General features: G+C 42.0%; 1 protein-coding gene across 1 annotated transcript in view; it reads left to right on the forward strand.

The window, feature by feature from the left end:
* Positions 1–279: 279 nt before the first annotated feature.
* LOC310875649 (NACHT, LRR and PYD domains-containing protein 3-like) overlaps positions 280–14,219 on the forward strand; it is a gene marked incomplete at both ends in the record, with an annotated part of 17,539 nt that continues 3,599 nt past the window's right edge. The window contains 6 exons of the mRNA XM_083788936.1: positions 280–535; positions 2,668–4,423; positions 4,597–4,767; positions 7,001–7,171; positions 9,955–10,104; positions 10,566–10,609. Of these exons, the coding sequence (XP_083645062.1) occupies positions 280–535; positions 2,668–4,423; positions 4,597–4,767; positions 7,001–7,171; positions 9,955–10,104; positions 10,566–10,609 (2,548 nt within the window). The remainder of the gene's footprint in view (positions 536–2,667; positions 4,424–4,596; positions 4,768–7,000; positions 7,172–9,954; positions 10,105–10,565; positions 10,610–14,219) is intronic.

Here is a 14,219-nt window from a genome sequence, read left to right on the forward strand (position 1 = left end):
GTCCGGGACCCCATCTTCAATAGGGGGTCCGGGACCCCTAGGGGCCCTCAGAGGTACCGTCCGTTTCAGCACAGAAAGTCTGTTTGTACCATGACCTGCAGCTGCACACACGCACGCACGTCGCACGCAAGCCGCTCGTAGGCGGCCGCTTGTGTCAGCCTACCAGAGACGTATTTTTATTATATTTATATATTTTTCTCTTATTTTTTGTAACATTAACTACAGCTTGTGATCAATATTTTCATACCCAGAGGTTTCTGTTTGTGTCAGGAATAAACCATGGATGGACTTAAGGAACGTATCTTGACAACTCTCAACGATCTGTCAAAAGAAGACTTTAAGCAGTTCCAGTGGCATCTGAAGCTTGTTGATGCTGAAGGCCTCAAGCCGCTCCAAACATGCGACCTGGAAGACGCTGACAGGATGAAGACAGTGGATCTGATCGTGCAGTTGTACACTACTCATGCAACTCAGATCGTGGAGGCTGTCCTGAAGAAGGTCAAAATGACTGATCTACAGGAGAACCAAACCAAAGGTAGGTGAAGACATGGTATATACTATAGTCAGGGGATATTAATACAATCTGGGAATACATTTCTTACCAAGAACTTTCTTCACCAATGTGTTTGTAAAGGTGTCTACTAACATATCCCAAATTGGTTTATATTCAACCACCCTAGGGGAATGTTTGACAGCTGCTGAAAGTTGGTATACCATACAACCATTATAAGGCAACATTTTCGATAATGTGTTCAGCCTCCAGGAAGAAACCCTAAATACAATGTTAATACACCATTGCACATAAAAACGACTCCTGGGTGTCTAATGAAGTATTGTCACCTCATACACATGCAAAACTGGAAAAATGGTGGCACTCCATTTAAGTAGCATGTGACATGTCAAACTAGGGGTTTTTCATCATTCTGAATCCATTCCAAGCATTAGTTTAGCACAAAACACTCCTTTGGCTAAAATGGCCATAGCCGTCATCACAAATGTGATGAAGTCAGCACATTTGGGCATATGTGGGCAAGTGGCTATGGCTAAACTAGGGGGTTTTCATGATTCTGAATCCATTCCGCGCATTAGTTTTGCACGGAAAACACTCCTGGTGAAGAAAATTATTAGTAAGAAATGTATTCCCAGATTTGACATTATACTGATAATATTCCCTGACTAATATGCATGTTTACAAGTTACTGACAAACTTGAAGACTAAGGGCTGTATTTTGCGTGTCTTAAAGGGTAAGACAACTTTTTGAGAGGTTTGGGTTGTTTTCTTACCTTATTATGGGCAAACTATTCCATTCCATGAGTTATTTCGCTCCGTTGAGTTGAGAAATAAAAATAGTCGCTCATTGACTTCCATTGTAACGGGGAAACAGCTCTCAAAGTCACTCTTTTAGCACATAAACCAACGCAACAAAAGCTGATTCTGACAGTTTATGACATCAGGAAAACTCATGCAGTTTTATTTTCATCTTTTAAGATAGATTTATAAAGTTACTACTTTAGTCGGAGATAGACTGCAGCAGTACTACGGCGAGGTTTCGTTTGTAAACAGAATTCTCCACGCTGTTTGAGATGCACCCTCGCATATATCAATCCCAGACACAGACACTTTACACACTTCTTCTAAAGTGTCTTATAAAGTATCTCCCTCAAACACGTCCATTGTGTATGTTTTTAGTGACAAGCGGATGAGATCAAATCCATTTGTTTACATCCCCGTCGTTTCCAATAAGGAAGTGGTGTACAGTTTTGGTCCAATCAGATCAGATGCGAACAGCAGTGATTTGGTCGGCGTAGGCATACCTACCGGATCTTCTTTCTACACAAATTAGTCAAAACAAGACAAAGTTGACATTTTTTATAATAAATAAAACCGCATGAGTTTCCCTGATGTCATAAACTGTCAGAATCAGCTTTTGTTGCGTTTGTTCATGTGCTAAAAGAGTGACTTTGAGAGCTGTTTCCCCGCTACAATGGAAGTTAATGGACCCTATTTTTTATTTCTTAAATTGTTAATAAACAACACAACGCAGCGAAATAACTCATGGAATGTAATAGTTTGCCCATAATAAGGTAAGAAAACAACCCAAACCTCTAAAAAAGGGGTCTTACCCTTTAAGTACCAGGTCTTATTACTTAACTTAAGACCTGGAGGCGTGATCAATGCCATTTGGCTAATCTAACACACACACACACACACACACACACACACACACACACACACACACACACACACACACACACACACACACACACACAATTTATTTAATTAGCTGCAGCTGTGTTGCTTACAATACATCACTGTATACTTCTGTAGCATGCCATGTTTTTACCATGTTCTTGTTCTTGTTTTACCATGTTCTTAACCTGATAACATATAGGGTTTTATGCCACTATAATAAACAAAGTGTCAGAACAGAAATACAATTCCATGTCATCTTTTGTATCAATTCAACAAGAAACATTGACAGCTCTATGCCTAGTTTAAATAATAATTAATAAGACATCAACTGGAAGATTCAGCAGCAAGATTCATAATTCAGCATCTACAGCAGCACAGCCATTAATACAGTATAATTACCAAGTCCACTCATTTGAGGACCACATTTATCATAGCATGCACTTACTGGTGTCCTCTGTTCTTTGGTTATTTAGAAATCCTTACTCCCCAACTACTCAAGTCTTTTCTGAAGAAGAGGGGAGAGTATCTGATTGAGTGGAAACGACCTGAAGAAAACCCAGAAGAAACACCTCTGAACCAAGACTTCACAGAGGTCAATGTCACAGTGTTAGCTAGTGGAGAGGTCAACAAGGAACATGAGGTCAGCCAGATTGAAACTATGTCCAGAAAAACATCCAGGCCAGAAACATCAATCAAGTCTCTAGAAATCACTAAACCTTTACCCGGGGAAGCTCAAATCAAAACAGTGTTGATGAAGGGAGTGGCTGGCTCTGGTAAAACAGCCTTAACTCAGAAGTATGCTCAGGACTGGGCAGAAGACAAAGCCAACCAGGATATCCTCTTCATGTTCCCATTCACTTTCCGAGAGCTGAATGTCAAGCAGAATGAGAAGGAATACAGCTTGATGGAACTTCTTCATGGTTATTTTGGCGAAATCAACAAGGCAGATATTTGCAGCGGAAAAGGGTCTAACGTTATGTTCATCTTCGATGGGCTGGATGAGTTTTGTACTCCTCTACGCGATCTATTCCAGAAAAGGGAGATCTGCACTGACGTAGAAAAGAAAATGTCAGTGGCCATGCTGCTGACAAATCTCATCAAGGGAAACCTGCTTCCCAATGCTCGCATCTGGATAACCACACGACCTGCAGCCGCCGATCAGATCCCTGCTATGTATGTTGACAGGGTGACAGAGTTGAGAGGGTTCACTGACGACCAGAAGGAGGAGTACTTCAAGAAGAGAATCAGTGATGAGAAAATGGCAAATAAAATCATCTCACACATCAAGACATCACGAATCCTCCACTTCATGTGTCACATCCCAGTCTTCTGTTGGATCATTGCTGTAGTTCTGAAGGACATTTTAATAAAAGGGACAGTGCTGCCAAAGACCCTGACCGAGATGTACATCCACTTCATGCTGGTTCAGTCCAAACAGAAAGAGACCAAGTATGACTGGAGTCCAGAGAAGAACACGCACGCCATTCTGGCAATGGGAAAACTGGCTTATAAACATCTGAAGAAAAGCAAGCTGATCTTCAATGAAGCAGACCTGAAAGAGTGTGGCATTGATATCAACGATGCAGCAGTGTGCTCAGGCATGTTCACACAGACGTTTAAACAGGTGCGTGGGTTGCACAAGGTCAAGGAGTTCAGCTTTGTCCATCTCAGCGTCCAGGAGTTTCTGGCTGCTCTTTACGTCTTTCACACATTCACCAACACTGGAGTCAATGTACTGTCAACCTCCAAGTGGTCAAAGCTGTTGAAACCACAGTTAAATGATCTCTACCAGAGTGCTGTAGACCAGGCCTTAAAAAGTCCAAATGGACACCTGGACTTGTTCCTCCGTTTCCTGCTGGGCCTCTCGTCGGAGACCAATCAGACTCTCTTACAAAGTCTGCTGGAACATACAGGAAATAGGTCACAGGCCAATCAGAAAACTGTCCAGTACATCAAGAAGAAAATCAGGGAGAATCTCTCTCCAGAGAGAACAATCAATCTGTTCCACTGTCTGAATGAGTTGGGTGATCATTCTCTAGAGGAGGAGATCCAACAGTACCTGACCTCAGGGAGTCTGTCCACTGTCTCTCCTGCTCAGTGGTCAGCTCTGGCCTTCATGTTGCTGTCATCAGGAAAGGAGCTGGACGTGTTTGACCTGAAGAAATACGGTTCTTCAGAAGAGGCTCTTCTGAGGCTGCTGCCAGTGGTCAAAGCCTCCAACAGAGCTCTGTAGGTTGACTGAATACACTTAAAATATGATGTCACAGTTCTATAGGAAATAATACTAATATAATAACGTTTCAATGCTGTTAATCCTTCTTTAATAAATAATGTGATATTGATTTTACAAGAAAAGAAAAAAAGAGAATACAAACAGATTTTTATCACTGCTCCTTTTTCAGGCTGAGTAGCTGTAACCTCTCAGAGCGATGCTGTGTGGAGTTAGCATCAATTATCAGCTCCAACTGCAGTCTAATAGAATTGGACATGAGCAACAACGATCTGCAGGATTTGGGCATAAAACGTCTCTGTCTTGGACTGAGGAGTCCACACTGTAAACTGGAGACCCTCAGGTTTGTATGCCTGACAATTATCCTGGCTTAACCACACATGGAGTTTGCCCTGATTCATTTATATTTTGCGAAGGGCAGAATCCTTTTTTTTTTTTTGTACCGGCCGATGGGCCGGCCGGTGCGATAGGTCGGCCGGTCCGTGAGTAGGTCGGCCAGTCATTTATATTGATCTGCATATTCCTCTTACTATAGCTCTCTCTCACACACACTTTTCACCCCCGTCCAAAATGGTAGAGGAATGACAGTTACCATTTGGGGGTCCCTGGGGGTCCCCGAACCTTGAGACCCCCAATGACGCCCCCAGGGGGGCGACACGATTCCAACAAGCCCACCCCCGTCCAAAACGGTAGAGAAATGACAGAGTTACCATATGGGGGTCCATGGGGTCCCCGGACCTTGAGACCCCCAAAGACGCCCCCAGGGGGGCGACACGATTCCAACGAGCCCACCCCCGTCCAAAACGGTAGAGAAATGACAGAGTTACCATTTGGGGGTCCCCCAAAAAAGACCGGACGGCCGACCTATCCACGGACCGGCCGACCTATCCACGGACCGGCCGACCTACCCACGGACCGGCCGACCTATCACACCGGCCGGCCCATCGGCCGGTACAAAAAAATAAAAAATTCCGGCCGGCCGACCTATAAAACGACTGGCCGACAGTGCGCACCGGCCGGCCCGCAGCCGGAACAAATGGATTCTGCCCTTGCTGCTCCCCCAAGCATGCACAGCTGTGTTTGTGTAGATGCTGAGTAAGCTGTATGAACCACAATGGATTCAAACCCCATGACTGTGATGGTGAACAGTTACTGTACCCCTCTGTCACCTGAGGGTCCAACAGAGCCCAATAACCTACTATAATAAATATGAAGAGTTACTGTACCCCTCTGTCACCTGAGGGTCCAACAGAGCCCAATAACCTACTATAATAAATATGAACAGTTACTGTACCACTCTGTCATCTGAGGGCCCAACAGAGCCCAATTATCTACTATAATAAATATGAACAGTTACTGTACCACTCTGTCACCTGAGGGCCCAACAGAGCCCAACAACCTACTATAATAAATATGAAACTAGTAATATTGTAGCACAAATCATTGCTAAGTTTAAGGTATACAATCATAATCTGAGGACCTGAATGGTTATTTGTGACTATTTTTGATACAGAGACAGTCAATGGGTTAGGGTTAGGGTTAGAAGATGAGAAAAACTTAATTAATTAATTAATTAATTCATTCATTCATTCATGTATTCAGTTATTCATTTATTTATTTGTATCCAAAATGAGTTAATAGCACAGGCAAACTCTTCACATACTAGACTAGAGCTTGTCTCAAATAAATGTCAGAGCTGAAATCGAAAAAAAAGAAGTAAAAATCAAATAAATGCTTAAACATGTAGCTAGGTGTAATGTTAGAGACCACAGAAGTGAACCTTTCAAGCCTGTTTTCGCTGTTTTCTGCAAGACATTACTTAAGCCATATCTCTAAAACTGGTGGGTCAAACTGTCAATTTGAAGCTATGATTCCCTGCTTTCATATGACAAAAAAAAATCAATGACTTAGCCTCGGTCAGAAGCGGTCACATTTGAGCTTGAGGAGAGATGAGGGAAGTTCATCCTTGAGAATTGCCCTTGGTCTTTATGATCCAGTCTCGTCTACAAACCATTCAAGTGTGTGTGTGTGTGTGTGTGTGTGTGTGTGTGTGTGTGTGTGTGTGTGTGTGTGTGCGTGCGTGCATGGAGTTGGATTGGAACAAATGTATATGTGATTGTAGACATGCACCTTTAATAACACAAATATTAAGAAAGCTAGTGGTAGGCTAAGCATTTTTTTGCAGATTTGACAAACATTCCTTAATTTTCCCTTATTATTTGTATATGATAACATGTTAGGTTAGAAATAAGCAAAGCAGTGACACAAACATGTTTCAAAAAGTCCCAAGGTCGAATTAACCCGGAAGCTAACTTTTTGGATGTGTAGATCAAAGAACATGAATTAATCTTAAAATCTATATGTTGTTGATGATCTGGGGGATATCATAGCCTACTATAGCAACCTATAGGGCATAGCAGTGGGCGTTGTGTTTCCACATTCATTTTTCCCATAGAGAACTAACAACAATATATATATATATATATATATATATATATATATAATCTTTCTTAAATTATTTTATACGAAAGAAAATAAAAATAAAATCTAATTTTAGCACAATGTTTTTTCTTTAGGCTGAGTGGATGCAACCTCTCCGAGAGATGCTGTGAGGATTTATCGTCGGTTCTCACCTCCAGCTCTAGTCTTCTAGAATTGGACTTGACTAATAACGATTTGCAGGATTTAGGAATAAAGAAGCTTTGTGTTGGACTGGCGAGTCCAAACTGTACACTGGAGACACTCAGGTTAGTATGCCTTAACCTTTTATGTAAATTACATGCATCCATAATTCCCTAATATAGGCATATTTTGATTACTTCCTGTCAAATGCAAACATACTTCCTTGTACTTGACATAAGCAAGAACTTATGAATATATCATTCTTGATTTCATTCACCTGTGTGATTCCCATAGCTGCATGTTCCTCCAACCACACCTGGTTTGAATTACAGAGCTACTCCTTTTAGTTAGAGAAAAGTAGTGAAATGTGTGGCAAATCTGCAAAAAAATGCTTACCACTAGCTTTCTTCACAAATGTGTTCATAAAGGTGTCTACTATAACCTATACATATGTTCCAACACAACTCCCTTGGGAAACTTTGTGACAGCTGCTGAAAGTTGGGTTACCAACTAATATAAGGCAAAATTCCCAACATTCCATTATGCTTTAAGTACCATGTGACATGTCAAATTAGGGGGTTTTCATGATGCTGAATCAATTCCAAACATTAGTTTTGCACGAAAACATAGCCATAGCCACTTGCCCAAAATGTGCCCAAATGTGCTGACCTCATCACATTTGTGATGTTTTCTGTGCAAAACTAATGCTTGCAATGGATTCCGCATCAAGAAAACCCCCTAGTTTGACACGTCACATGCTACTTAAAGTATAATAAAATTTGGAAATGTTTGCCTTATATTGGTTGTTAATGGTACCCCAATTTTCAACAGCCGTCACAACGTTTCCAAATGGAGTTGGATTGGAACAAATGTATATATACATTACATGTATATATACATTACATACATACAACACAATCACATGTATGTGATTGTGTTTATGAACACAAATATTAAGAAAGCTAGTGGTAGGCTAAGCATTATTTTGCAGATTTGCCACACATTCCTTAATTTTCCCTTATTATTTGTATATGATAACATGTTAGGTTAGAAATAAGCAATGCAGTGACACAAACATGTTTCAAAAAGTCCCAAGGTCGAATTAACCCGGAAGCTAACTTTTTGGATGTGTAGAACAACAAAGAACATGAATTAATGTTAAAATCTATATGTTGTTGATGATGTGGGGGGTATAATAGCCTACTATAGCAGCCTATAGGGCATAGCAGTGGGCGTTGTGGTTCCACATTCATTTTTCCCATAGAGATTTACAGAAAAATATTTATCAATTATTTTAAGCCTATAATCAAGCCATCCAGAATCCTGGCGAGTCATGCACATAAAACCATTGATTTAGTGAAAAAAAAGAAAACCGCTAAACAAAGGGTATTAATTCAATTTAGTACAACATATAATTAAATATTCAATGTTTTTTTTCTCTCACACTTATTGCATGAGAGTTGACAGCTCTATCTCAACATTTAAAAACATAACCATACTGTAATTTTCACCTGATGTGAATTAATGTATCCCCTAGCCTATCCAGATTCAGGGGTTATGCATTTTTCTCCTGTCCCGTCCCGCCACAGGAGCCAGCCCGCACCAACCTTCCCCCCAAAAATATATTAATCAACCACCCGCCCACTCGCCCAGCGGCCTGCAAAAACAAAAAGTAGCCTAACGACCGGCTTTTCAACACCCAGCAAGTTCATAGTTCACGTCATATTAGAAGGGACCTATCAGCCAAAACTGCACAGCTGTATATGCATGCTATGATTTTCTCACACCTATCATACAGCATCACAACATGGTCACAATCCTCTCAAACGGTCTTAAAACCAATAACATCAATATACAAACAGGCTATAAAAATCATGTATCAAAAACCAATGAGATGGCACATTTGTGGTGTTTTAAAAAAACACAACCTTTTTACATTTGAAAATTTTGTATTTTTTTCTACTATCAAATTGGTTTTTAAGTGTTTACAGAGTCATGTCTCACCTTTGTTCTCTGGACTGATAGTTAGACTTCCGAGCTCTGGTAGAGCAACCACTCGCGCCTAACAAGTGGTAACTGTGTTGTTCCCAGGTGTAACAACACATTCGGACAGTCTGCCTTTTCAGTAAAGGGAGCTAACTTATGGAACTCCTTGCCTACGGTCTTAAAACTAGAGACGGATGGTAATGTGTTCTATAGAGTTCTCAAACTATGGTTGAAATCAGATCAACTGTGCTCACATGTATAGCTCCTGACTGGTTACGAGAATGATTATGTTTACTTTTGTACTGGAGGTTATGTAATGTACTGTAACCTTGCTGTAAATTTCACTTGAATGTACTTTTTATTGAATGTACTTCTTATTTTTAGATTGGGTGTTCTTTTAACTTTGTATTTTCAGAAAAGTCTCCTATGGACAAGTGGTGAAAACTAGCACTCGTGCTAACACACTGTAAACGATGCATCTACAAGTTGTACAATTGTGCAATGAGCAATGTGATTGTTATGTCCATATCAAATAAATAAAACATAAACATAAACTCCATTCAATTTCAATTGCTTTCGAGAGAGAGAGAGAGTTATCTTGATTATTGATTATTATCATGGACTTATTATTCAAGGAGGAGTCTAAGTAAACGGGACATGAGATGTCTCATGAGCAAAGCTAGGCTAGTCCAGTAGCCTTGTCGTGTAAACAAAGGCTAGAACCATGTAATATGTAAACAACAGTGTGTAGCATTAACGTTTGGATTCTAACTTACCTGTCTGAAAATGATTATTAGCCATTACGATACGATGTTTCTTTGATAACTCCGACATCTCATGTCCTTGGTTTGTGTGTGTGTGTGTGTGTGTGTGTGTGTGTGTGTGTGTGTGTGTGTGTGCATGCGTGCATGCGTGTGTGTAGGTTGTCAGGCTGCATGGTCTCAAAGGAAGGTTGTTCTTATCTGGTCTCAGCTCTGAGATCCAACTCCCACCTGAAAGTGTTGGACTTGAGCTACAATCACCCAGGAGACCAAGAGACGCTGCCCTCTGCTGGACAACTGCAGACTCTCAGGTATGGACAGACTTGATGTCAGTCAGTGTAAATGTGCCTAGTTGTTGTTTAACCCATTTAGACCTGACACTAGATTCTAGTTTTCATAGTTTTCATAAAAACCCTGTTTCTATGTCAGTGGTTCTCAAACTATTTCATGTCAAGGACCCCAAACATTATATGTATTTGGCCACCGACCCCCATCTGAAAATATGTTGTTCCATGGACCCCCAAAGGCAAAGATTTGAGTTAAAAACGTTTGTTCTGGAACAATATATATTCCAAATAGCAGATCTACAAGCTCGTTGCGTAGCACCGGGTGCCACGCTACGAGCTTGTCTACTATTTTTCAACAGCTAATGTATAACATAATGCTTAAAACAACAAAAGGGTGCTGTATAGTAGCATTTAATGTTTAATAAATGGCATTATCTATCATTATTGTTTCTATTATCTTATCTTTGTCTCTCCTTCACCCACAGTGACCACAGTGGAGAGTGCAGGCTGAGACCAGGTGTGAGGAAGTGTAAGTGTTTATTCTGTTGTATTCATGAAATCAAAGAAGCACAACATCCTGCTATGCTGTATGAACAGCTCATATTATACAGCATGTCACTTTCACTTAACATAACTGTAATGTGTTTATATTAACCAAAACATGCATTATATTTCAGGGGGTTTATTACTAAACACAATGTAGTTTTGAGTGAACTCTGCCTACCTATGGTGTCCACATAGGATTCTAGAATTATACACTATGGCCCTCATTTATCAACCTTGCGTACGCCAAAATATGGGTACACGCCATTTCCGCCGAAGCTTGAAATTGAACTTGTGCCAAGACAAAAATCACGTCTGGTCGGGAGCTGTCGTACGCTTTGTCCTCACCTGTTTTTCTGTCGTAGAACAGCGGAGCAGCATTGTTTGACCAGCTGAGAGGCTGTCACAGGCATCTAAACACATGTGTCATATGAAATTAATAGGAGATAAAATCGCGCAATTAAAAACAATGTTGCAAGTTAGATGCTTAAGCCATTTAAACAGTGTTTTGCACGAGGAGCGCATACATGCGAGGATTTGGGCTGTCTGTGCTGAAATATTTCCATGACGGGAAGTTGGAGAGTATAGTGCAGTGCTGCAGCTGTGGAGAGTCCCAACGTGGGTAGCCTACTGTAGCCTAATCTACAGCAGGGCGATGTCTTTCTGTAGTTACGGTATGTGCAATCTCCTCCTCGTTTAATAAACCAGACGCGTCGCTCGAATGCCAAATGTACCGTGCCAGCGCAAGTGAGTGCAGTACTTTCATCCGACGGAGCATTGGTCCGAACGACAACCTACCTCCTCCCTCACCCTAACCCTAACCTCCCCCGGGGCAGACACCTAAACCTAACCGCAACCCTCTCCCGACGCGCAGCGCACCTCGGAGCATCGGATGATAGTATGCCTCCCAGCGCAAGTGGGAACCTCATCGGAGATAGGTAGGCTACCCAGCCAGCCCACCACCACCACCAGTGCCAGCCACATGAGGCTACGGTTTTGGCTGCATATTCATATATTGACAGTTGACAGCCCAGCCACTGAAGCGACTGGCGACTGCGAGGCAATCTAAATAGACTGTCGAACGTGCATGGTCAGTTGGTCACGGTGTCACGGACGGACCACAGTGATAGAGACAGACAGACAGGACAGGACAGGACAGGAGGAGCACCTATGCAAAACAGCAGCGCTGCGTGTGTGTGCCTATTTGTTATTTAATTCATGGTTCACAGGTTCAGGTTTTATATATAAATGAAAAGGTTTCCCCCGCTTGCCTTGCTGCCCACCTCACCCCCCCCCCCCCCTCTCTCTCATACACAGACACACACACACACACACACACGCACACACACAGACGCACGCACATGCAACTTGCAAGCCCAACTGGTGTGTTGTATCTTAAATAAATAAAGAACGAACACCTGCATGAATTAAATAACGCAAATATACAACAAGATGTATTAGTGAACGAAAACCTGAACCTGTGAACCATGAATTAATTAACAAATTGGCGCGCACAAACACGCTGCTGTTTTGCAAATAGGTGCATCTCCTTATATGCCCTGTCTGTCTGTCTCTATCACTGTGGTCCGTCCATGACACCGTGACCATGCACGTTTATGACAATCTATTTAGATTACCTCGCTAGTACAGTGGCTGGGCTTTCAACTGTCAATTATATGAATATGCAGCCTAAACCAGTCTCGTGTGGCACTGGCACTGCATGGTAGTGGTGGCTGGCTGGGTTACCCTACCTATCTCCGATGTGTCCCCACTTGCGCTGGCACGGCACATTTGGCATTCAAGCGACGTGTCAGGTTTATCCTTAAACAGGAGGAGATTGCACATACTGTAACTCCAGAAAGATATCGGCCTGCTGTAGGTTAGACTACAGTAGCCTACCCTACTTGACTGCAGAGCTGCAGTCTCCCTCAAATGCCTCTCGATTCATATCATGAAACTATTCCAGGTGGGGGGGCCAGGGGGATTCCAGCACAGGCAGCGCAAATCCTCGTATAGGCCTATAGGGTATGCGCTCATGCAAAACACTGTTTAAATGGCTTAAGCAAACTTTTTAATTGCGTGATTTTAATTGCTTGCACACTTGGAAATATTCTACCAATTTCATGACATGCCTTTGTAATATGTAATGTAATATTAGTTTTATACATTTTTAGGAGTGAAAACATATGTTTAGATGCCTTTGACAGCCTGTCAGCATTTCAGAAAATACGACAGCTCCCGACCTGACGAGATTTTTGTCCTGGCTCATGTTCAAGTTCAAGGTTTTGCGGAAATGATGAATGCCGAAAATTGTGGTCATTTCCAACGTGCACCCATATTTTTGCTTACGCCGCGTTGATAAATGAGGGCCTAAGTACCTACTGTGCGTCTCAAAGCTTTCAGCACTTCCTCTCTGAATGTAAACTCTCTGGCCTGTAAGAGCACACCAAACAGAAGTGATTTAGTTAAAGACAGCCTCTTTCTAATTAAACAACTGTTGATGTGGACTTAAATAGTTAAAGGTACGTTAACTATTAGTGAGACATTTATTTAAGAGTCTCAACCACTTAAGAGGACCATATAAAATTAACTCAAACTAGTGCTGGTTGTCTGGGCTAGGCCCTGCCGCAGTGGTGTCCGATTAGAACATTACCGGGATGCTGAAACTTCCAAAGCCAGTTGTTAGGCCAGATATCCTGTCTTATACGGAGTCTCTTGCAAGGAGCGTAGCAAATGCTGCTAGCTACCCTAAACCTTTCGGATTGTACTTATATAAGGTTCTTACTGTGTGCGTGTCATGATGACGATGCCAAACGTGTATCCCCATATATGAGGTTTCTACATTAGCCTGATGTCAGTGCTGGATGTCGCCGTCATCCTCATATTATGGAGCTCTAGGTGAAAGCCTCCGCTACAGCCACCCCTAAGACCTACGACGAATAGCCACAAAGCCAATTTACAAGCTTGCAACGTGTTGCATCATGACGCATTGAGAGCTTGTATATCGGCTACTTTCACCGTCTTTGGACTTTTTATAAATACAGTTGATCAGTACAACCACTGGTTTATTTACCTTAGGAGGATCCATCTAAACATAATATAAGCAATCAAATACTGGGTGAATTACTATAATTGCAATTATGGTACATCTATTGATTTAAAACAAACAGCCTTTTTTTAAATATATTTTTTATGGGTTAATTATTTGTAACCCATTTTTCACCCGTGTGTCAATCATCTTATGTGATCCTGGGCTCTACACACCCTCCACCAACCTAGTCCCCATATATGGGGGACAAGGGGAGAGCAACGGACTTGAACTCATGCTTCCTTCATGCCTGAGTGTCCAAGTTGCTCCTTTACACCTGACAGGGGGAGTTTCCCTGGTTGGATGTAGCGCGTGGAAGGAACCCGTTATTCCAACCAGTTCCTTTCCCCTCCATCAGGCGCCCCGGCTGGCCAGGGGGAGGCAGTTTAGTGACCAGGATTACTGCATGTTTTTTGTGAGGGTACCTACCCTAGGGGACACGGGGAGAACATGCAAACTCCACACAGAAAGGCCCTTTCGCCAACCCCGCCTTCGGGTAAGGGCACTG

Source organism: Protomyctophum parallelum (assembly GCF_964188405.1).
Source record: "Protomyctophum parallelum genome assembly, chromosome: 18".
Lineage (NCBI taxonomy): Eukaryota > Metazoa > Chordata > Actinopteri > Myctophiformes > Myctophidae > Protomyctophum > Protomyctophum parallelum.